Genomic DNA, 26,806 nt, shown 5'->3' with positions numbered 1-26,806 from the left:
GTTTTGCTATAGTCACTACCAGAGTTGGACAAAAAGTAATCGACTAACGATTAACGATTAAAATAAGACGATTAATTAGTCTGATAAAAAGTTAATCGATTAATATCTATCTCTGATCCAGGCATGGCCTTTAATATTTCAATACGGGTCGTGAATCTAAAACGGGCGATTGAACTCTTATCGTAATAGGTGTCGTCAGATAGGTTTTCGGGATGCTGATTCCAAAATTAATGACTAATTTGAAATCATGACATTGCTGACAGTCAATTTGACACAAAATTCATCTGCTGTGTCGTCAAATAAGTTTTCGGGGGTGCTGATTTAAAAATTAAACACCGCTTTGGAATATGACATTGCTGACTGTCACTTTGACACAAAAGTGAAATCAGCACCCCCAAAAACCTATTTGACGGCACCTATGACGACTTTTGTGTCAAGTGACAGTCAGCAATGTCAGATTCCAGATTGGTTATTAATTTTGGAATCAGTACCCCCGAGAACCTATTTGACCACACCCATGACCACTTTTGTGTCAAAGTGACAGTCAGCAATGTCAGGTTCCAAAGTAGTTGTTAATTTTTAAATCAGCACCTCCGAAAACCTATTGATGACACCCACAGAATGACACCCATTGCAAATTTTGTGTCACAGTGACAGTCAGCAAAGTCAAATTCTAGATTGGTCATTAATTTTGAAATCAGCACCCCTGAAAACATATTTGACGACACCCATGACGACTTTTGTGTCATAGTGACAGTCAGCAATATCAGCAATGGTCGGGTAGCCGTAAAATAGTCGGTCACAACCGTTTTAAAGGATACCCATACTATCCCTGTTGGGTAATGCTGATCATAAAAATAATGACCAACTTGAAACCCTACTCTCTTTTAAAATATGCGTCGCCGCATGTTGCACAATCTACACATACTTAAACAAAAATAATAGAAAACGGGTAGATCTTACAATAATTCTATCAACTTCAATATGATGATGAACTTCAATATGAGTGTAGGCTTACTTCTGTTCACCTCTTATCATTCTTCACAACCATGTCACATATATTTTATTTTTATTATTTAATACTTTCGAATGATTTTAGTAACACCATACGAATCATTATCAAAACTGTATTTGGAAGTTAAAATCAAAAACGGTACAACTATCATAAGCCATAAACGTACCTTACCTATATATTGATATTGTTTACGCTCGACTTATTTCCAATAAAGCCTAAAAAAGGTTGGCAACTCCTTGTTTATCATATGCCGGTCTTGCCTTTCTCTTTTATGCCGGACTTTCTGAGTGGGCACAATTTTTAAGTTACATATTTCAGAACATAAAACTAGAAATTGAGCGCGTTTTCAGTAGATTAATAGTACTAGTTAGAAAGAACGGTTATTAAATGACTCCGTTACATACATGATATACAAATATTCCGACTGCTTCTATTTTATTTAAATTTTTTGCGGAACCATGTTGAACTCGATGTTCGAGTTCGAAACACGAATCAAGATTATTGTTAACTAGTGTTCGTCCTAGGGATATGAATTGAAGACCAATGGCTGGAGGATGAAAAACTGGTATACCTCCGGAGGTGTGAGAGGCGTAGATATATAAACACAAAAGTTATAGTCAATAGACGGTCTTTCCGGGTAGACGGTCTTCCCCACACTGACCTTATGTTACAAATACTAGGTACATTATAATACTCGTGTAAGTTAAGATTTTTTTGTAAACCTTATTTTGCCCTCAAACTGCCCCCTATAGTCCGACGTATGGTAATCGATATACTTTCGGAAACATGGAATAAACATTAAGATAATTTCATAATAATAAAATATTGTTTAAATAAATAAATAAATATTATAAAATATAATATGATTATTATAATTTGATTTGAAATATTGAATCTTCAAATCTTATACTACTATGGAAGTCCTTTGAAATCCTTGTGACCGGCGCAAGTTTTGGGGTCCTGTTCGCTGGAAGATGGCCTGCCTCTGCCGCATTTGCCTCGGTGTCCACGTGGCACGCGTTCCGGGTTGACAAGTCACCGCAGAGCTGCCAACATGCCCGGGAGGTCCCGTGACACGTTCCACAGCTTTCCCGAAGGTTCACCATTTTAGAGGTCGGTCCGATTTATCCTTCTAATGGTCAGGGCATCTGCGCCGGCTGCAATTTAGTTAAATTCATAGAGTCAACAATTTAGAGCAAGCAGATATTTTTGAGAACTGGTACCTAGGTATTTTAGTAGTATAATTTCTAGTTATAAATTAAGATAACTTGTGTGAAAGTTTACTTTGAACCCTTTTAAGCGACCTAGCTTTCCACTGAGCTCTGTACATTTCATTGGTGTCGAACAAGAGATTCACAAGTCAGTTTTCACACAGTTAGCGCAGAAATTAAATTAAGAACCAAGTTAACAACGCACTTTGGCAACAATATTTTCTACATAAATAAATGTTATAAAATATAGACAATCTTAAATTATTTATCTCCACATATACTTCCCCTAGCAAGCTTATTTAGACACCATTTTAATTATTTTCAATTTCAGTATTTTTTTCTATTATTATCACTTGTGTCCTTAATTTTGTACAGCCGGAGCTTTAAGTTTATTTACCAGAAAGGCACCCTGTGATAATTGGCACAAGCAGAATACGAGTATTAGGCTTACCTAATACTCGTATTCTGCTTGCCATTATTTACTCTTAACCCAGGAACAACATATTATTATACGTAGTTTTATCATTTAATAAGATACATTTCATACAAAAATATGAATTATTCTTTATTAGTTTTTTTTCCTCTTAAGGTTAGCTCAGAATTGAACAAGTTGAATCTAGAGAAGCAACAAGCTTAAACCGGATTCGAAGAGCTACAAGCGTAATGAGGGTTCGATGCAACCAGCGAGCCGATGCGCTCCGCTAGTTAAGCTCTAGCCAGTCAGTTCAACATACGGCTCGATTCCAAGTTTAAGATGATGTTAAGTTACGTCAAATATCTGGATATGATATGGATCGGATTATCAGTGACGGGAATGAAAATTCTTCAACCAATAACATCCTTCTCGCACTGATTTACGATCAATATGGTATCTCGAGCTAATACAAGGGATGTGTGCTGATACTTCTGATATAGGTAATTGGTAGTCACTATTTTTATGCTTGACACACATTGCACAATACATGGAGCACATATATACCTGCTACTTATACGGGATGAAAAATGCTAATATAGACAGACCCAGACCAATCTAAATTGAGAACGATTTAAAAGCCCCGCCTCTGCAAGGGTCATGTAAACGTCGTCATTTCATAGAAGCTTGGAAATTAAAAATGATCTGTCAAATTCGGTGCCAACTTAGCTTGGTGCGACTTCTTACATATTGCTTTTATATATAAAATGTTATTGCTACAGTTTTGTATTAATTGCAGTGGATCAGTTGGCAAAGTCGAGGCATATGTCAACATCCCTATTCGAACCGCTCGCTCAGGAGCCGGCTCCTGAGTACGTGCGCGACGTGTCGTAAATATTTATCGGCACTGCCCTCGGCTAGAAAAACAGTGGTCTACCTTCATTCTGAACCTGATTAATTCTGGACAAAAATCCATTAACTACCTACTTTAACCAAGGGCACACTTAGATGTTTATTCCTTATGTTTATAAATTAAATTAGACCTATATATCTTTAGCTACAAACCAAATCACACCATAATACTAAAAACAGAAATATATACGTATGTCCAATAAAACCAAAGCATTTTTATTAAATATATCAAGCATCTTTTCGACACAAACAAATCCGCAGCTATACATTGATCCGCCACTTTCGGTGGGCTGATAAAGGTCTAAATCGATTTTTTGGTCAAACATTACACTTTGAAGTCTGGTTCTCTAATCTTCCAAATTAAGGACGGCACTAAAGCATGAAAAGGTTGACCAAATTGTTATCGATCGACGTGACCGGCACACGTAGTATCGCAATTATCGTAATTGCATAATTCGCGGTAATTTAATTAACTAAGTGCTTTGTAGAAGAGTAAATCCGTATTGTAGTACAAAAAGTGGTAACGCTTCTTAATCTAGTCACGACTTCCTTTGTTTTAAATGAGGAAAAGACACCTAATTACATAATAATATGGAGTTAATGTAGGCCGACTAGTGGCAGGAATTGTGGTTTTGTAATTTTAAAGTAGAAATAAGCTTATAGGTATTATGAATTTTATTTACTGAACATATTTTTCACGGAAGCTCATTTCTACTTTAAAATTACAAAACCACAATTCCTGCCACTGCCAGTCTCATGCCCCAAAAGATTAAAAACGGAATGTTAGAGTTTATCGGTCCGAAGCAATCCACTCCGAACCTATAGGACCGATTAACTAGAATTTTGGTACTCATGCATACGGAAAACCGCCCGATTATTGTATCTCTTTAAACGATTTCAAAGGGTTTTTTGGAATAGACAGAACAGAAAATCTCAAATTAGAGAGAATTTATTTAATCTGATTGATGATAATTAAAGATTAAATAACATTATTTTGATAGATCATGATATGATAAAACTAACAAGTTGTCCACGACCTTGAGATCTCAGACAGTCGAGACTCGAAACTCTGAAATGGCATTGTATCAAGAAAGTGTACAGCGCCCTTAACGGCTACTAAGGTAACGGACCCAAACATGGACAGTTTAAGATAAAAGTTAAATTCAATTCAATTCAAAACCTTTAATGTCATAAACAACACATGTCAAAAATACAAAACAATAATACAATAAATAAGGAATTTAACTAATCTTAAACAACTTAGTCAAAAAATAATGATAAATTTAAATACTAACCATAATTATATTATATATATAAAAAAACACAAGAAATTAAAACAACATGTCAAAGGAAGAAAACACACATTCATCATTTTAAATTAAACTTATACTATAGAATTCACGGACCGTAAAAAATGCCTTGTCAATTAAGAAGTCCTTCAGCTTTTTAACAAACAACTCATAAGAAGCCACCTCTTTAATGTCACGGCTCAAACTATTATATATTTTGATACCCACCACTTCCAATGAGTTTGATGATTTCGCGAGCCTGACTAATACAGATTTAATATCACGATCAGTCTTTCTCTGGTCAGGTCGACGTAGGACATATTCATTCTTGTGTCGATACATATATTTTGCCACTTCAAATATGTATATACAAATAAGTTTGACTATTTTTGATATTTCAGCGCTAAGCGTGTTAAAACTTGAATGTCTTATCCTTCATTTTCATTTAAAGCGCATTTCAGAACAGATACTCCTATTGGTTTCTTCATAGTTAACAAATTAAAACGAGGTGTTTTTTCTCCAATCATAGACGGCAGTTCTCCAGTAATGGATCCCCCATTATGGACAGTGAAATAAGTTTAAAATTTTGCTTTTAAAGCCAACTGATACTCAATGAGTCAATTTTATATACCCCAAATAAAATTAGTTTGGGTTATTTTAACATAGGATTGTTTCTTGTAAATTTTGGTTTCGCAAATTGTTCCTTGTCCATCATAGGAGGTACGCAGTTTTCTGGTTCCAGTTATGGACACTCGCAAAATAACACTATTTCTTTATTTATTTGGAGCAACAAACTAGTATGTTTTATACCTTATCTCATGCTTAATGCAGTAAGTAAAACTCATTCAAGTTTACACGGAGTATTTTTTTTTTTATTATTTTATACATGAACTCAACTCTCTTAGCAACATTACTAAGAATTCGTCCTGAATGTCCTGATATTTTTTTCAGTAAACTGATGACTTTCATCTTGCCGCCAAATCCTTCAGAAATAACCGAATTAAATGAAACTTCAAAATTAAGCAGCTCTATGACTCTAGTTTATTGTACATTGCCGTCAGTTTTTAGAAACTAATTTTATATACTTATTTTTAAGGATTTGTGTTTTTTTGTCCATAATGGCATCACCGTCCATTATAGGGTATTTTACATTACCACCCCGTACAACAGTTACATACATTCTCCGTGACGTTCTCTCTATCGAGTAATATAGTTTATAGTAATAAAACATCAAAAGCTCATGGTCGAAGCGTTAAACTCAAAGTACCTAAATTAAAAGTAAATTGTATACAGCTACGGCATAGTTCATCAGATAAAAACTTTCCTTGGAGTCTATCTAATCTGTAAGTCTCAAGAAAGTCCAGATTGCACTGTAAGAAACTTTTAAATCCAATAATAGAAACAAAGGAGGCACTCGCCCCGAGTGAGCCAGATGCTTGCGGAATGCAGCTTTAAGCGTTGAACAATCCAGAGAACGGCTTTCAATTTGTAATCAAACCAACTTACTCTGAGCACATGCTCATCGACAAAAGCAATTATTAAGCTTAAATATCAACAAAATAGAGATTTAAATCAGGTTTAGTGTATTAAAAAAACTGCTACTCTTGAAAAATATCCTCGAAAATGGATCCAAACACGTCGAGCGTTATATCGACTTAATACGTAACACGCTTAAAATAGAGGTATTTTTTAAATATGTCTGAGTGTCACGGGAGTTTTATAGTTAAATTTGAGGTTTACGAGTAGTGTGTTAATTTGTTATTTGTAGTTTGTTCACATGTTGTAAATAGTATCAAGTAGTTTATTCGGAAAGAAAATAGTCGCGGAATGTATGAGGCTCAGTAAACAGCGGTCACACAGACGTTATTCTGATTCGCCGTACTCCATTAAAATCAGTAAATAATGTTTGTACTACTCGCTGATGCACTATCATATCATGCAATCGGCAAATGCAGTGCACTGTACCTGGGCGTTTTCCAAATTAAATCCCGAAAATCGAATTTCACCTGATCTGGACGTGTTTGGGCTCATTCTACTCAGAATCACGAGCTGATTCGATCCCGACGATAAAAAAATGTGTCCCAAATTTTCCATACAAAATTCGAGTTTCCAATACGTCACGCTCGTAGTAAGTTCATACTAAAATCGTGACGTAAAAGGAAAAAAATATTAGGACACTTTTTTTTATCGTCGGGATCGAATCAGCTCGTGATTCTGAGTAGAATGAGCCCAGACACGTCCAGATCTGGTGAAATTCGATTTTCGGGATTTAATTTGGAAAACGCCCACCTACGATTTTTACAAGCTTTTATATTGAATTATGCGGTTACTGTTAGTTTGGGAGTATCAACCCCATTATATAAATGATGAAATGTAAATTCATTCAAAAACGTAGCTTGCTCAAAAATATCGCTTCGGTAAAGTTATTTTGTATAGTTAAGCTAAGCCGTGTTTTCAAAACGTCACACTTGTCACATTCTAGGCTGATCTAAGTCTGGTCAATATGAAAAATATCAGTGCCTAATGCGTAAGATTTTTTTATTTTGATCTATGGAAATCCCATACTTGTTGGTCTCAATACGTTTACTTATCGGTCTTATCACAAATAACGTGGTAAGTGGGTAATAAGGTAAGCTGACCTGAGGGAGTTTTTACTTTTTTTTGAGGTTAGGTAATTTTTAAATACAACAATAGAACTAAGTATTAACTCTGTACGAGAAGATATTGCCACGCCAGGCGTTGCAAATACAATTATTGAACTATCGACGTATAAAGCTATTTAGCATAAAAAACAATTCGTATTGTCTCGCTTTAAACTTTGTTAGGTAGTAAATTATAGGACACGCGAAATCATTAGTAATTAACAAAATATTTCCACTATATTACTTTCCAGGGACACAAGAAAGACAGAGATAATTCTGATTTCAAAAACAATTTATGCGATAGATCTGTATTAGTTAGATATAATTATGAATATGATATGTCAGTGTCAAAAGTGACGACTGAAAAAAGTTTAGATTGGAAAAAAAATCTGATTTTTCTGACCTAATTGTAGCGGCGTGGGAATTGTCATCCAGCCCGCCTACTTATAGCGCTCAGATTATGCGCAAGCGTAACCGCAGACGGCTAGGAATGCTAAGCTAAAACCACCTTATTCTGGTCCTGCCGAGCGAAGCTCGACGTCTAGAATGACACCCTTCGGGAGGCAGCCGGCGCCGCCGCGTCTGCCGCGCACCCGACCCGTCGATTACTACACACACATCGGATAACGCCCACGACCTTTTACATACATCGATATAACCTTACAGTTCGCGTCACTCACCATGACGCGCAGAATTGTCAATCCAACATTTAATAACATGACAATACGCGTCAAGGTACACGTCATGGTAAATTACATAACCTATAACTATTAACCGCGACAAATAATTTTCCAAACAGGATTTATCTAACGGCCCAGCCACGACATTGGTCTAAGTGCGGCAGCGGTGAGCGGCAGCCATACGTGCGAATGAGAAGTCCCATCGCTGTGTCTCGCTCCAATGTATGGCCGCCGCTCACCGCTGTCGCGCTTAGACCAATGTCGTGGCTGAGCCGTAATATTAGTAAACGTCGAAACGTCGCTTAGATATTAAAATCTTTTCTAAATCGTGAGGCACGAGATTTCCCAAAATAAGTAGTAGGCGTTTCTTTTCAATAACGAACTTTTAAAAGTCAGAATGGTAAATGTCCTATAGGTAACATGTATTTGTCTATTAGCTAAATAGCTGACGTAACATCGAAAAATAGGAATACCAGAAATTAGGAAACATCTTTTTTAACAAAAACTATAAAGTTTTGGCCGGTGAATTTGCATAGTTAGTTACTATTACTTTATATATTATTAGCGCACATTGTACCTGGTTTACTACAGCCAGCGTTTGATTCGATTTTCTACTACTGTAACTCAACACAACAGCCTTAAACAGCATTTTAGAAAGTGGGTGTAGGGCGCTACTTCTACAAAAAAATAAAAGCCTAAGGTTCTAAAAGTTTAACCCTTAAATGCATGGTGATGTATATTAGGGTGGAGCGAAAAAACACTTTTCTGGAATTAGCAAACCTAATAGTTATCAATCAATGCCCCTTAGTCTATGAAGCCTTTGTGCAAATTTTCGGCTTTTTAAATCAACATCTTCTGCCTCCGCATTAGGGTTGAAATTTTGAAAATCTCATACAAACCTAAAAATTCAACTTTCAGATAAAAAAAATTTCGGCAGTATTATGTTTAGTATATGTTATTGATACATATCATTATGAGAAACTACAAAAATTTGCGAAAGTAGCGTCAAGAATCGCCAAACTTTGTTTGTTTCAGTACATTCGCCAAAATAGCCGCTAAAATACTGAAAATTGGCGATTTTTAACGCTATTTTCGCAATTTTTGGTAGTTTCTTGTAATAATATGTATCAATAATGTATATTGAACATAATACTGCCGAAAAAAAATTTTTATCTAAAAGTTGAATTTTCACGTTTGTATGGGATTTTCAAAATTTCAAACTTATTGCGGAGGCAGAAGATGTTGATTTAAAAATCTGAAAATTTGCACAAAGGCTTTATAGGCTAAGGGGCACTGATTGATAAGTATTAGGTTTGCTAATTCCAGAAAAGTGATTTTTCGCTCCACCCTAATGTATATATGCATCATATATTTTATGGCCTGTGGCTCAATATGTAGCTATCCAAAATCACATTTATAGCTTAATTATTATTCAGTATTTATTATTATTTAATAAATAAATTAAATAATATTATGATTTACTATTTATAACATATTTAAGGATAAAGATGAAATGGCGGAAAAGTGTGAAAAAACGGGATGATGGCGATTTTTAGTATGTGATTTAGGTAGATTTTTTCGGAGTTAGTAATTAGTTTATGTTTAAATATCTTATCATGGGGGTTTCACAAATAGTTTACCTTTCTAATAGTAGTCACACTTTACAAATAAAACTTACTAATAATTATATATTTATATAAATAACTTTTGGCCTATTTAACTTCTAACACTGATTGAGTATTAAAATTGGTATTAAATATGTATGCGACATAGCCAATTACAAGTGCCCAAAAGTCGGGCATACATGAATAAATACGTAAATATTTATCCAAAAACTGGGGAATGTAACCGTTAGATTTTAAGCGCAGGTAGGTGCCAACCCGAATTCATTGTGTTCATCTGTTACGTACTTAAAAAGCTTAAAAAAAACATCTTTCTGCTTGTTTTGTGCAATAAATAGTACGATGTGTAAGATTGGAAATAAAAAATTGAATTTAGAAACACAAACGTAACGATATATTCGATGTCTTCTCCCTTTTGGACGATTAAGTAAGTAGGGTGTATCAATAATGTCAGAGGGAGATCTAATTTCATTTCAAACTTTTTTTTTTTATTCAGAAGTCGTGCTCCATCAAAAATATAACACATTATTAAATGAAATAACAAACACAGCCGAATGAGCATAAATACTTTCATTCTAGTTCTCTTAAATTGAAAAAGGTTTCATGTTTTCTTTTACTCATTGGAATTAATTTTCATTGCGCTGGTATTAACATTACTTCATTTTAAAAACATATGTGACAGTACCTGCGTCAGACAAGGAAAGCTAGGTGACACGTATTATTTTCTCTGTCTTATGTCTCTGTTCTAATTCCTCAAATGAGGTCAGTAGTTAACTAAAAACTCTAGTTAAAAGTTAACACCTTTGAAAAAATTAAGGGTCACTGACCGCTGTCACAGTAAATTGAGGTAGTGTGAGTGAAGGGTGTTTGTGTGTGTGGTGGGATAATTTGACAGAATCTGAAAATTTTCCCTCCTCTACTCTTAAGCGGCAAGAAAAACATGATTCCTGCTATCAAAACTTTCGTTAACGCAAATCACCGTATAACATCCTTTAAATTTATCTACATCTGACAATGTAACTACCCGTTATACCCGGTCATACCCGTTAGGAGAGAAAATAAAATTCTGCATTGGAGTAAAACTCGATTTACTTTTTATCCGTGTCCGTGTATTTTCCTACTGGATTTCAGTTGCAGAGTCAAAAATAAATAGCAAAATAAAAGTTGCTTAACGTCAACGAAGCCGGTGTAAACGTAATAAAAATCATTACGCAGGTTTTGTTATTCTACCGACATTGTACGAAAAACAGTCCGGTATGTCAGAAGTAAACCTTACAGCTTGTAGCTTAAACCTTAAATGAATGATTTTTTTTCTTTTATCGCGAATGAATATATGCGATATACAACGGTTTTCAGACTCTGGGAAAAATAATAAAAAATATTTAACATCAATTTTAATATTAAATCAGTGTTAGAAGTTAAGTGGGCTGAATCATATCTATACAAATATATAATTACTAGCTTTTGCCCGCGGCTTCGCTCGCGTTAGAAAGAGACAAAAAGTAGCCTATGTCAACCATCCCTTCAACTATATCCACTTAAAAAATCACGTCAATTCGTCGCTCCGTTTTGCCGTGAAAGACGGACAAACAAACAGACACACACACTTTCCCATTTATAATATTAGTATGGATTGGTAAATTTTATATGAAAAGTTTTACTACTATTAGAAAGGTATACACTAAAGGTAAAATGTTCAAACTTAAAATATTTACTAATACTGAAAAAATGAGCCTAAATCACATGCTAAAAATCGCCATAATCATGTTTTTTCACACTTTTTCGCCATTTCATCTTAATCCTTAAATAATACATAGTAAATCATACTAACTGCTATTAAGCTTTTTATTATTGATTAAATACTAATAAACAACGAATAATAATTAAGTAATAATAGTGATTTTAGATGGCTACCTTAAATAATACATAGTAAATCATACTACTTACCTGCTATTAAGCTTTTTATTATTGATCAAATACTAATAAACAATGAATAATAATTAAGTAATAATTGTGATTTTGGATGGCTACATATTGAGCCACGGGCCATCAAAGATATGATGCATATATATACATCATCATGCATTTAAAGGTTAAGTACCTATTAATGCAGTGCTACAAATCGCACAACTTTTGACGTTTGGCATTATTATTATTTATACACCCTGTTTTTATTGAATTCCGTTAACTTTAAGGGAAGGTTCTATAGATCAAATATAATTTTTTTTTTTTATTGAAAACAAAGATTACAGTTATACAGTTTCTAGTTTTTTCGCCAAACTTACGTTTAACGGCGAAATGAAGCACTCATTTTCAAAGTTAGTACCTTAAATTATATTAAAAGACTTATTCTAGTGTTAATAGATAATAATATCTTATGAATAACTAATGGCGCTTTTCATTAACGCTTTAAAAACCTGAATTAGCCAAAAAATCGCTGTCCCTATCTGTCATGTTGACTTCTGTATATGTGAGAGAGGGACCAAGCACCCCTTTAATTAATCAGTTCAGTAACTATTTTAAAAATGCGAGGGTAATTTTTCGACGACCGGTCTGGCGCAGTCGGCAGTGACCCTGCCTGCTACGCCGCGGTCCCGGGTTCGAATCCCGGTAAGGGCATTTATTTGTGTGATGAGCACAGATATTTGTTCCTGAGTCATGGATGTTTTCTATGTATATAAGTATTTATATATTATATATATCGTTGTCTGAGTACCCACAACACAAGCCTTGAGCTTACCGTGGGCCTCAGTCAGTCTGTGTAAGAATGTCCTATAATATTTAATTTTTCATTCAGGCTTTGTACCTAATAGCAACTTCTTAATATTTGATTTAAAGATGTTTTTACTTCGACATTCGTCTTCTAATGTACCTATTAATGTGTTAAATAATCGCGGTGTGATGTAGCGGCGGGTCCGTTTGCCATAATAGTTGCTGGCGGTAGGTTCCACATATCGACGACGCTTTGTCCCTCTAGGCGCTCGGGTATATATTCGCGGTATTAATTTCTCTAAGAAACTAGCGTCTTAACTCTTACGGTTATCGAGTTATTAAAAAAATAAATATAATTACTGAACACGTGTGTGACAGCCTTTACCAATTCCTAATGTTATTTGTTTTGACATGTGCCATCAATGACTTGACACTAACTTGTATGTTATTCTCAAGGGTCTCTCACACTAATAAATGCATTTATTATGAATGAAAATGATAAAAAAAATTTTTTTGCGAATTTAACTAAAACTGATATACAGGTGGTTCCTGATAATGAACCTAGCTACGTGTCGAATTTAACGGAAAACAAAAAAAAACACGGTGTATTATAGTATTTTATACAATCGTGATATAATACAAAGCTTTTCAGTCGAGTACCATGTTTAGGCCACGAAGCTTGCTGAGTGGCCTAATAATACGGTACGAGAGTGAAAAGCTTAATTATATCACTATTGTATACAATACTTTGACAGCCTTTACCAATTCCTAATGTTATTTGTTTTGACATGTGCCATCAATGACTTGACACTAACTTGTATGATATTCTCAAGGGTCTCTCACACTAATAAATGCATTTATTATGAATGAAAATGATAAAAAAAAATTTTTTGCGAATTTAACTAAAACTGATATACAGGTGGTTCCTGATAATGAACCTAGCTACGTGTCGAATTTAACGGAAAACAAAAAAACCACGGTGTATTATAGTATTTTATACAATCGTGATATAATACAAAGCTTTTCAGTCGAGTACCATGTTTAGGCCACGAAGCTTGCTGAGTGGCCTAATAATACGGTACGAGAGTGAAAAGCTTAATTATATCACTATTGTATACAATACTTTTTCTATGAGTCATCATGTTCATCATCAATGGACGAAAAATATCATCATTCAAGTTAAAATTAATGTTAATAGCGTCGTTCACCGTTGTATCAACATCGAATTACCTGGCAACCAATTGTTTGTCGTCCGTCTCTGATTGGTCGATAACGCGACAGATAAAAAAAAACGTGTTTCAGATGCAGAAAAATTTGCCAGGTATCGCAAATTAGTAAAGAACTTGTGTGAAGTTCTATTTTTTAAATTATTACAGTTAACTAAAAGTGAACTGTAATGAAATATTATAGTTGACTAAGTGTCAAAGACTATCTAACACTGAAAAGTTAGCACTTATAGTTTAGTATATGGTGTCCTAATTGACAGATTCAAGTCACGAGTAGAAAAAAATATTTTCGAACTACATCTGCACTGACTTACGATGACGAGACGACCGGTCTGGCCTAGTGAGTAGTGACCCTGCCTGCTAAGCTGCGGTCCTGAGTTCGAATCCCGGTAAGGACATTAATTTGTGTGATGCATACATCGGGGTTTTCGGAGCGGGAACGTTTGACATTAGCCAAAGAGTAGGTATTTACTTAAAAACAGATCGTACTCTAGCAGGTTTCTACCGAATGAATAATTGATTGAAAAATAAATAAAGATTAATCATACATATAGGTACATATTTTATAATGGCCATTCATTATCAACCTCTTCAGTTAAGTCTATTCATTTATAAATAAGAAAATGTTTCATAGTTTATTCTAAAAATCGTGTCATTTATTAAATTTACAGCAGGTAATTAATTAAAGTTATTTTTATTGTTATCTTATAAGCAGAGATCGGATTTTCGTGCGTCATCTCATACTAAAAGTCATTAAAATGACGTAAGTCACTAATATCTCTGCTTAAAAGTTATAAGACTTTTACGGAAATTAAAATAAAACTTTGTCACAGATTGTATACAACTCGCAGAGAGGTAGTTATTCATTACTAGGCATAATATGATATTTTCTTAGACTAACATATGTGTTTATCTCTACTCTTTCTCAAATCATTCCCGCTCCGAAAACCCCGATGTATGGACTGATGAACATAATTATATTTTTTTCTGTCATGGGTGTTCTGTACGTACATATTTATCTATATAAGTATGTATAATCGCCTAACATCCATAGTAGGCACAAGCCACAGAATTAGATTTAGTGGGTGTGTAATGATTAGTATAACTTTTTTTGGTATAGTAATATTTGACATAAAAACATTTGCTATATATTTAACGGATATAATCACTCATTAGACATAATTAACATTTGATATAACAACAAAATATCTACTTTTATTTTGTATATTAATCATTTCGTATAACATTTATTTAAAATAACAATTATATTAGGGGCCGTCCATAAATTACGTCATCGATTTTTTCAGATTTTAGACCCCCCCCCCCCTATAATCATCCTATCGTCATATCTTAATGACCCCCCCCCCCCTTCTCCCAAAATTGACGTCATTACCAGTTTGACAAAATAAAACATTGCAGATTTGAGAAAAATAGGGTATTATATGATTAAAACACTTGGCTATAGAATCATCTTTTATTATTTTTACTTTGGCAATAATCATTGATATAATATAACTACTTATTTTTTACTTTTCTTTGGATAACTCCCACGGAGTTTTCACCCATTCTTTTAAATTCTGGATCACGGGTAATATCTCCGTATCCTCCTGATATTCGTTTTGGCTCGATTCATCCACGTCTTCAACCCACTCAACGTCAAGTGCCTGTCCCGTTACGCCGTCATGCAACTGTTGAAGGACTTCTGTTCCTCGCCGTCCCAAGATTCGAGCACTACGACGAGGGGCCGCAGAAAGTGGATGTACACTTTCAGTGCTAACTGAAGGTAAAGAGGACAGAAGCTGGCGTCCTCTTTTAAAGGAGGCGCTGCTTCCAGATTTGATGTAAGCAGCAGGGGTGGCGGCATAAATCCATCAGGGAGGATCTTGCGTAATTTGATTTTGGTGCAACGGATTTTGATGCGGTTTTTTTAAATAGATAGACTGATTCTTAAAGAAGGTTTATATGTATAATACATTTAAGTACCACGGGCGAAGCCGGGGCGGGCAGCTAGTATTATATGTAATATTATTGTTAGAGTATTTTATCTGTAGTTATTACTGTATTTGTGTACATCTATGTTGCATTACTTATGTATGTTTATTATGAGTTATTTTAGTATTGTATGCGCCTTAGCCGCCTCTCACATTTGCAGTCTCACTTACTAGGTGTGCTGGAAGAAATTTCTTTTTAGAAATAATCTTTTTGTACGTGAAAAATAAACTATAAATAAATAAATAAGAATGACGTCAATTTCGAAACACCCCCCCCCATCTATCATTTACCGTCATCCGCAGACCAAACCCCCCCCCCCCCCTAATTTAGAATGACGTAATTTATGGACGGCCCCTTATATGGCATAATCATCCATTAATATACAACTAGTGTTATATGACTCGCAAACAGTATAAAACATTTCATGAAGAAATTTTTTTCTTTTTTTGAACGGTTACAGGTCTAACCTAACCTATTTTTTTGATAGCAGCTCGTTGTGTATAAGGATCACAGTTCTAACCTAACCTACTTTTCTGGTAAATGGTGGATCTAATTATTTGTGCAAAAAAATGTTGTTCTCACTGTGCTTTAGAAGGAATTAGTATTATATATGAAATAAAACTATGGAAACGGATTAAATCGCGTATAATGAATTTAAAATACATCCCGACGTTTCGAACTCTTTACAGCGTTCGTGGTCAACGGGTGACTGAGGAAAAATTAAAATGTGCAAAAGCTACCCACTTACAAGAAATATTAACGAACCATGACCACAAATAATATAGATTTCTAAGGCAGGTTCACACACTATTAATAAAGCTAGTTATACAATATTCAAAAAATTCAAGCACCGTCGGCAAAGGTCTGCAGTCTCTGAACATGTCATGGATAAAGTCAATCATGCTATAAAGTTTGACAAGCCTCTGGTTCTCGCTAAGGAGAAGCGATATATACCCAGAATGTTGCGAGAGGCCATTGAGATCAGGAAATATCCAAACTTTAATAGAGAGGATGGCTTTACTTTACCACCGGCTTGGGATCCAGTAGTACATCTGATAATGGAACAAGCACGACGAAGGCTGTGAGGCATTTGTGTTGTATGGTGTTGGACATTTGCAGTTTGTTTCTTTGTCAATTTTGTGTAGATTAATTGGTTAATTATTTTTTTTTTAACAGAGTAATGGTAAAATTTTTTGAATATTGTATAACTAGCTTTATTAATAGTGTGTGAACCTGCCTTAGAAATCTATATTATTTGTGGTCATGGTTCGTTAATATTTCTTGTAAGTGGGTAGCTTTTGCACATTTTAATTTTTCCTCAGTCACCCGTTGACCACGAACGCTGTAAAGAGTTCGAACGTCGGGATGTATTTTAAATTCATTATACGCGATTTAATCCGTTTCCATAGTTTTATTTCATGAGTAACTATCGCGGTAACCGAAGACAATATTAGTATTATATAATTTATTTATTATTAGAAATGAGCATTATACTCAAAGTATGTTATAGTAAATGTTATTCGAATAAATGATCATTATATTAAACAATTTCCATTCATTATATTATCCTTTCTTCCCGTGGGTGTCGTAGAAGGCGACTGTGGGATATGGGGGAAATTGTGGCGTAGGCGAGAGGCTGGCAACCTGTCACTGCAATGTCACAGTTTCGTTTTCTTTCAACCCCTTATTTGCCATGAGTGGCACTGAAACTTGAGAAGTTTCATGTGCTCTGCTTACCCCTTCATGGAATACAGGCGTGATTGTATGTTGTATGTATATTAAACAATAATTATACAATTTCTGAGTATATGACTTGTTGTTATATGATTCAATTATTATATCAAATGAACGTTATTACGACTAAAATGATATCCCTTCATGGAATACAGGCGTGATTGTATGTTGTATGTATATTAAACAATAGTGACCAATGTTGTATGTATATTAAACAATAATTATACAATTTCTGAGTATATGACTTGTTGTTATATGATTCAATTATTATATCAAATGAACGTTATTACGACTAAAATGATATCAAAAAAAGTTATATCGATCGTTACGCACCCAGATTTAGTACTTAGAAGAAACAAGTTCATCTATTTGTGTGGCGGCCGAGCGTGTCAGATATTGTACTGAAGTTGTTACTTGCCTGTGATTTTAAATATGTCTCAGGACCTTGAGTGTTCATAATTTGTGTGTTGTTGCAATTAAATATCACGTAACAACACATTTTTCATGTTTTTGTTGACTTTAACTTACAAAAATTGACGTCCGAAAGCTGCAAGCTGCGATTAAAGACGGACAACTCAGGGAATTTTACTGAGTTCATTTGACACGCTAAGTAGATATTTACGTCTGCTTGATCTATGGTTTACATGACATCTGTGGTACAAGCTTCGCGTAGTTTAGGGTTAGGTTGATTTGTGTGCATCAGAATGACTGACCAAAGTGGCAGATCGATGTTGGAGTACCATCAGCATTTACTACCTATTTGCTACTATTTACTACCTATATTGACATATTTGCTACCTAAGTTAGAAAAAAGATTTTCCAAAAATAATGTGGGCAGTCATTCTGACGTCAGGATGACTGCCCAAACTGAGTATGCCGGGATTGGACCCCTTAATTTGCAACAATGTATATACTATGATTTACTACCTATTTGCTACCTACACATATATTTTTTTCAGATTTTTTAGGTAAAAAATAACGATTTTATGAGCAAAGTATTATTTTTAGAGATTTCTTCCATAAAGTGGGCAGTCATTCTGACGTCAGGATGACTGCCCAAACTGAGTATGTCGAGGTTGGACCCCCTAATTTGCAACAATGTATGTACTATGATTTACTACCTATTTGCTACCTGCACATATATTTTTTTCGGAATTTTTAGGCAAAGAATAACGATTTTATAAGCAATTAGTTTTTTTGTAGAAATATGTTTCATAAAGTGGGCAGTACGTTCATACTTCAAGTTGGACCCCCTAATTTGCAACATTCTATGTCCTATGATTTACTACCTTTGCTACCTACATATAATATCTATATATTTTCATTTTATCTTTTATAAATAAAATCTGAAAACATACATAATATTATGTAGGTAGGCAAATGGGGCCTTGGGGCCTATATTTATTTCATTTTATAAAATTTTTCATATTTAAAAAAATCTGAAAACATACATTTATTATGTAAGTAGGCAAATGGGTAGTAAATCATAGGACATAGAATGTTGCAAATTAGGGGGTCCAACTTGAAGTAAGAATGACTGCCCACTTTATGAAACACATTTCTACAAAAAAACTATTTTGCTTATAAAACCGTAAATCTTGGCCTAAAAAATCCGAAAAAAATATATGTGCAGGTAGCAAATAGGTAGTAAATCATAGTACATACTTTGTTGCAAATTAGGGGGTCCAACCTCGACATACTCAGTTTGGGCAGTCATCCTGACGTCAGAATGACTGCCCACTTTATGGAAGAAATCTCTAAAAATAATACTTTGCTCATAAAATCGTTATTTTTTACCTAAAAAATCTGAAAAAAATATATACTGTGTAGGTAGCAAATAGGTAGTAAATCATAGTATATACATTATTGCAAATTAGGGGGTCCAACCCCGACATACTCAGTTTGGGCAGTCATCCTGACGTCAGAATGACTGCCCACATTATTTTTGGAAAATCTTTTTTTTAACTTAGGTAGCAAATATGTCAGTATAGGTAGTAAATAGTAGCAAATAGGTAGTAAATGCTGATGGTACTCCAACATCGATCTGCCACTTTGGTCAGTCATTCTGATGCACACGGTTGATTTGTGTATTCCATTTATTTATTAATTAAACATGACTACGAAATTTTATTTTATTTTTAATTTATTGTCTAAGATGTCTGTGGTTATGACGTAACATTTTCATAGGTAATCCTTAAGTATGAGGGTCAGTGGAGACAGAAGCGCAGGACGTGCTATGAGTAACAAATATTACGCAACAAATTCAGGTTGCGGCCGCCTTAAGGTACTCCTTTCGGTCTTTTGTCAGCAAACATTATGATTTATGACATCGTACCTACTTCTGATGAGATAATGAAATGAACGTATTTATTTGCATCAGGCATCGTAACTCGTATGTAATTTAGAATAATAATTGTACTTAATATCTACCTGACATATTGATTGATGTGTTCTGTAAATGCTGTTGACATGTAAAACTATGTTGTATAAAGGAATAAATGAAGGTTAACCACAACAAAAACCACAAAGCTGAAATTGGACTAAGCAGGCCATATCTGCCTTATCCACCCATATAGTTGGGCTAAAATAGCCATGGTATGGGTGCTGCAAGACGGACGAGAAGCTGGTAGGTATAGGCGGAGATGACGGGATGACCAGAGGGACAATTTTCCATTTTCCTTTAATTAAAAAAAAGGATAAAAGGCTTTTGAGGAATTAGTGCTCTATGCACGTGAGCCTAAACAATAAATTTAATTTAGTATTTTACTTGTGTATATATTTATTTTATATTGGTTTTGGTCATTGTTTATACAACACTAACATTTGTCATCATCATCCTCCTTGCGTTATCCCGGCCTTTGCCGCGGCTCATGGGAGCCTGGGGTCCGCTGTGACAACTAATCCCAAAATTTGGTATAGGCACTAGTTTCACGAAAGCGACTACCATCTGACCTTCCAACCTGAAGGGTAACTAGGCCTTATTGGAATTAGTCCGGTTTCCTCACGATGTTTTCCTTCACCGAAAAGCGACTGGCAAATATCGTATGACATTTCGCACATAAGTTCCGAAAAACTCATTGGTACGAGCCAGGGGAACCAACAACACTATCATTTATATCGTCTTAATATGGTATTGATAAGTGTGATATGGATTTTAATTTATTTCCGAAATAAATGTTTTTTTAAGTTGATACCTTACCCTCATCCGCCCCTAGTATGTTCGGTTTCATATATTTCCAAATATATATTTTTTCCTACGGTTTATGATGGAATTTATTTAATAGACATAATACAATAAATTCAGAAAGTATGGTTTTTATACATCTTTCACCATTTTAAGTAAAAGTATCCTACATACAACAATAAACACTGATATCATGTACCCTTAATCACCCACCTCAACCAAATTTATTATATACCTATTCACGTTCAAGGGAGTAAATAATTCAATTCTGCCTTGAATGACGGGAATATTTAATCAAGACATTTCCATTTTCAAAAGATAACGGCCGGGCGTTTTCAATAGCTTTGATTTCTGTAGAGATCTGGTTATGCAATCGCAATTCGCACCTTTGATTTCGGTATTACGCCGTGTCTTGCGTGGGCGACGGTCGCGCGACCGTCGCCGTCGCGTCTCATACTTCCATATCGATAAGGTTTGATTTCGTATGCGTCGCATCGCCGTCGCGCGACCATCGCGCGACCGTCGCCCACGCAAGCCACGGCGTTACACAAGAATGAACTATAATTCTAATTTTACTTCTTTGCGTCGTTACAGGCATACGTTTTGACTAATTCGGGTTTTGAGTTTCGGTTTTAGTTACCTACTGTAAACTTATGACGTTGTGATTATGAAATAACTAACTATAAAATGAACCAAATATTTTCGTAAAAATCTAAAAACATACCTACTATAAAGTAACGACATAAAAGTCAGTTGCAAAAATAAAACTTTTACTCCTCAGCATGTTCCTACTTCTATTTAATAAATCTAAATATTATCCATACTAATATTATAAATGGGAAAGTGTGTGTGTCTGTTTGTTTGTCCGTCTTTCAAGGCATAACGGAGCGACGAATTGACGTGATTTTTTAAGTGGAGATAGTTGAAAGGATGGAGAGTGACATAGGCTACATTTTGTCTCTTTCTAACGCGAGCGAAGCCGCGGGCAAAAGCTAGTATCAAATAAAGATGCCAAGTTTCTTGCTTTCTGCCGCAGGGATTTTTTACATTTTTGCATTACGAGTATTCCGCCACTTACAAGGTTAAGCTTCTGTTATGATTATGAATTATTCAATATAGTCTGATCCCAGTTTAAATCACAAACATAACTAGATATATTATTACCTATTAACTGTGTTTTGTCCCATCTTCAGACATCGGTGTCCCTAAACAATCGCAACTGCTTTTGAATGCTCAGCACGCCCGCCAGTCCCCCACGAAAGTGAATAGATAGGTTTATACTTATAGTGAAGCCTCATTCCAACCGCTTACAATCCGCGATTATATTTCGTCACGAAGCGAACCACTATAAAACATGCTTAGAATAAGTAGAGATGTCACTGTTCATTGAGTGCACGTCACACTGGTTCTCGACTCGCTTGTACTCGGGCGATCAATAGGAACACACGGCAAGCGGCGAGCCCGGCCTCACTTTCCCCGGAGTCTAAAAATAGACGCTCGGCAGAGTTAGCTTGCGAGCGGACTCAATGAAACTTGCCAAGCCGAGCCGCCCCAAATGTTGCACGATAGTTTTAACATTCAGTCATAATGTTGACGTAGGTCCATGTGCAGCTCATTCACCATCGCACCTTTGTTCTTGTATTCTCTTTAATTCATCAGGCCCTGTCAGGAACAAACTATTCGAAAGCAGGCAAGTCGGCTCTACAGTGACTTAATTTTTCAATATGATAAATAAGATGACGTTTATATTTATCATGTTAAATACATATAGTATTACCATTATGTTAAATACATATAACAAAGCCAGCTCAATTTTTTGGTATTCATTCAAAACTCACTGGTAAGTTATTGATAAAGTAATAAGAGACCAATTGTTTACTTTATACATCAAAGGAGAAAATAGTTGTTTATAGACTTTGCATAGTGCAGGATAAGAAAAATGAAAGTTTACTTTGAACCGTACAGAAAAGAGCTCTAAATAAAATACCTATTTCATGTGATAATCTAGGGACTATGGATGAACAATTCTAGTCTAGTCTGTGCATGTTATAAGTAAGTAATATTTTAAATGGGAAAGTGTGTGTGTCTGTTTGTTTGTCCGTCTTTCATGGCAAAACGGAGTGACGAACTGACATGATTTTTTAAGTGGAGATAGTTGAAGGAATGGAAAGTGACATAGGCTACTTTTTGTCTCTTTCTAACCCTCCACTTCCCTAAAATGGGAGGGTGTGGAAGTTTGTATGGAGCATTCCGCAATTTTCGAATTTAACGCGAGCGAAGCCGCGTGTGCAAGCTAGTCATTTATATATCTACAATAAGTACTTGTTAAACTTGAATACCATTATGGAGCAGATATGCTCGGAATTTACTCTGGCTAACCAAACGTTATGTACTCTGATAAAATTTACTCTTATCTATGTTTTCTTATTTACATTGTACATACCTTTAAATATACTTAAATAAATTTAAAAATCATTTTAGATTTTATGTAAAATATAATTTTACAATAAAAACATAAAACTCTGATAAATCAAATTTATTGAATAAATATAAACGAAAATACATTGTGAATGTATGAATACTCGTAGATCTATGCATCTACGCCGTAGCAATCGTAGCATGCGTAGCACTCTTGGACCGAAATATGGCACCTGCCTTGCTCATATGTTAAAAACATGACAAAATAGACAGGCGGTGACTCGCCAACTCACGTCATTATTTCTGAGTCTGAAAAATGCGTCATTATTTCTGAGTCTGCCGGCGTATTATGATTCCAATTTTATCACTTATCCACGTGGATAAAGCATCCGTCACGCTTTGGCAAGTATGTCAGTGTGAGAGTGACAGTTGTCTTATCCACGTGGACAAGTGTGTAAGCATGATACGCCGGCTGCTTGAATTAACTAAACCTATATCTTTAACTTTAAATAATTACTTGTCAAGAGCCAAGTGTCACTGATGACAATGTCAACTAAAAATGCGCGAAATATGACGGCTCTGTGTCTGTACACAAAATTTAGCACGCACATTTACGTAAAATTAATAAAAAATTCACATGTATTTGTCCATGATTTCTGTATGAAACAATGTATTTCATTTAATACCGCGACAATGGATAATATAAAGTAGATTTATGCGCATATTTTTATTTAGTTGTAGTATGCGGTGACTAAATAAATGGGAGCGGCTTTTTGTATGGAAATACAGTAATATTTAAGGTGGTTACCTTAAATATTACTCGTTGTGAGGGAAATTAAGTCTTGAGGGATTTGGTCACGTCTGAAGAGTTATATGAATCCCATCAAAAACATAAATGTGAAATGAGAGCATAGTTCAAGAATATGATGCCTATATGCCTTGGTTGTTGACTTCAATGAAAAAAGAAGTGAGATGTAAATGGGTCCCAAGTTTAATGATCTGTCCTGAATATAACGTTATTTATAATAAAATAAAGTATAATTTCTTCTTATTACTTAGGATAATATATTGTAGCCCAAGGTCTGACTTGGCGAGTTCTCATATATTATTATGTTCGATGACTAGTTTCTACCAGCAAGCCAAATTTCGGATTAATAGAATAACAAGTAACAAGTTTAGAACTTGCGAGGGCCATAATATAATTTTATATGACAAGTAGCCAAGTCAGACCTCAGACCTATAATTGATTGATTGATTCTGTTAAAACAAATACAAACTTTTATGTTAATTAATGCTTTGAACAAACGCAAGTTCTGTTTTTTTGTACCTTTAAACGGCTCTCATGCAAAATCGTGAATTTACACTTGGTTCAGTATACCTCTACTTAGGAGGTATATTACTTTGAACATATTTTTTTTTTTTGTATTTTTGTCAGGTCTCTTTAAAAGCAAAATTCTATATAAAGTAAATAGTAGAGTGTAGATTTTCATCAACAATAACTTGTTCCAGAATGTCCTCCGGCCGCAGACGGCATGGAGCGCTTCGCGTGCCCCACGCCGGACCGGCAAGGCCGCTACCGGTGCATCGACGATCACGTCCTCTGTGATGGCTTCATCGACTGTCCCAACGGCGAGGACGAGGATCGACAAGCCTGCATGTTCTACAAGACGGTATGCACTAACTACCTGTAGCTTGTGAACTCTTCACTATACCAACACTACCAACAGTCCACGACGCCGACGCTGAGGACTATTCTGATTTCTCTTCATCCAGGAACACCTTTTTTTTATACTCTTCCCTATGAAGGAAGAATCTTATCAGAACACACAGCACAGATCAATACATATAATATTAGTATTTCAAAGTTAAAGTTCTCCTGTACCCTGTACCGATATTATCTCTTACTTCTTTCAGTATACTCTATGTTAACTTTTTTGCTGAGTAATATTTAAATGGTTTATATTGTTTGTATACGTATGTCTATACCTCTACTTTTCTACTAGATCTTTCGCTCTCTCCTGAAGAAATCTTTGTGCACATATTATTGTTTCTTTTTATTTTTGTTGTCATCGTTGTTTTCGTGTTTTTACGAAACTGTGTGTCTAACTAAAACTATTTCTATGTCTATTTGTTTTATACTTCTTAGACTTTATACTCATTACTTATTTATCTACCAACACTAAATATGTAATAGTCCGATTACTTCGTTGTTTTCGTTTTTTTTTGTGTAATGAAAACTATTTATTTTTCTATTTGTTTTTATATTTCATAGACATATAATTTATTATGGCAACAATAATTATGTAAAATGCCGATAAAAACTAATTTAGTATTGGTCCTCAAAATGACTGGTAAAGAACCGACCCATGGTCATGAGATGAGAACGCGCCAGCCACCGCCCAAGTGGCTCAAAAGAACCAGATAAGACCACATCATTGTCAGGCAGACAATTGTGGAAGACGAATTGCTGAACTTAGTATTGGTTTTGTTTCAGACCAAGGCGCACCTGGACGTGCTCGCAGACGCGCTGCTACGGTGGGCCCGTGGCCGCTAAGCCTTTCCCGGACCCTGACCCTAGTGCTCCATACCCAACCACATCTCCGACCTCATCATTATTACCCTCGATTGAAAAGCCAGATGGGTTCTTATGAATAGTGAACGCTGCGATTTATTTTCCGAAGTTCTGGACGCGACCAGCCGATTACTCGTAGACGAGTTGAAATGAAAGTGATGAAACATATCAAGTAGTGGTTCAGCCTATGCCAAAACATAACCACTTAAAGTGTAGTGTGTAAGGACTCCGAGCGTGAACGGATGAGACTATTCAGTAGGAGATGCCCGAGAAGAGTGCATCGGTTGGAACGAGGAAGTGTTGCTCTGGTTTCGTCCCAAGTCTCTCTGCAGCAATTTTACTTTACCATCGATATTTCGTACTTTCTAGCATTTATTAAACTAAAATGTGAGACTGGTAGTCGACATTGTTAGTCGGTAGGTCATTATATTATTAAATATAGAATAGTTCTTCATCTGACGAAACATTTTTGTCGATTTGTTGATGTATTTACCTTTTTACTCTGTTATTAGTTGCAGCATTCCACACTTTATGATGGTTGTAATATAGATAAAAACTCTAAATTGTATATAATACGAATACTATTACTGATTTATGTATTGAATTCGTTTAATCTCGCGGCCTACACGTAACGAAGGAAGTTTGTCTGAGCCACTAGTTGCGCCTTACGGCTCGCGACAGCTCTGCACATTCCAAGTTTGTCAAAACGTTTATGATAACAATGTCTCAGTAGACATAAATAAATTTCATCTCAAATAAGGCAGCTACTGTATATTGGTATGTAAAACGTTAGTTGTTAAGATGGTGTTTTATTCATTACTTTTAAGTACATATAGTAATTTATCCATGTTATATATTTTTTATTCTATATATATTATACCATTCCATGTTGATTTTTCATTTGTTTGACTTTAGTGGCACAAGGTTTTCGACTGAATAATTGTCTGATTAATTTTATAGTTAGTTAATTACTTACTAGAGTTAAGATTATTTTATAGCAGCGATCAACACCATTCTAGTCAAATGAGTTCCTAATCGAAAGCATAATGTTAAATATTTAATTATAAATTTCATCAACTTTGTGCAATTTATTACACGCCAACTAGTCAACACTTTGCCTACAATTGTACAAGAGTCCAATGCTTGATTTAATTCTACTATTGTCGAATTCGTTGTCACAAGAGA

General features: G+C 35.0%; 1 protein-coding gene across 1 annotated transcript in view; it reads left to right on the top strand.

The window, feature by feature from the left end:
• LOC125229646 overlaps positions 1-26,559 on the top strand; it is a 218,762-nt gene extending 192,203 nt beyond the window's left edge. The window contains exons 3-4 of the mRNA XM_048134533.1: positions 24,559-24,719; positions 25,544-26,559. Coding sequence (XP_047990490.1) covers positions 24,559-24,719; positions 25,544-25,603 — 221 coding nt within the window. The 3' untranslated portion in view covers positions 25,604-26,559. The remainder of the gene's footprint in view (positions 1-24,558; positions 24,720-25,543) is intronic.
• The last annotated feature ends 247 nt before the right edge of the window (positions 26,560-26,806 follow it).

Source organism: Leguminivora glycinivorella, chromosome 9 (assembly GCF_023078275.1).
Source record: "Leguminivora glycinivorella isolate SPB_JAAS2020 chromosome 9, LegGlyc_1.1, whole genome shotgun sequence".
NCBI lineage: Eukaryota > Metazoa > Arthropoda > Insecta > Lepidoptera > Tortricidae > Leguminivora > Leguminivora glycinivorella.
This window is presented reverse-complemented; position numbering and strand designations above follow the sequence as displayed.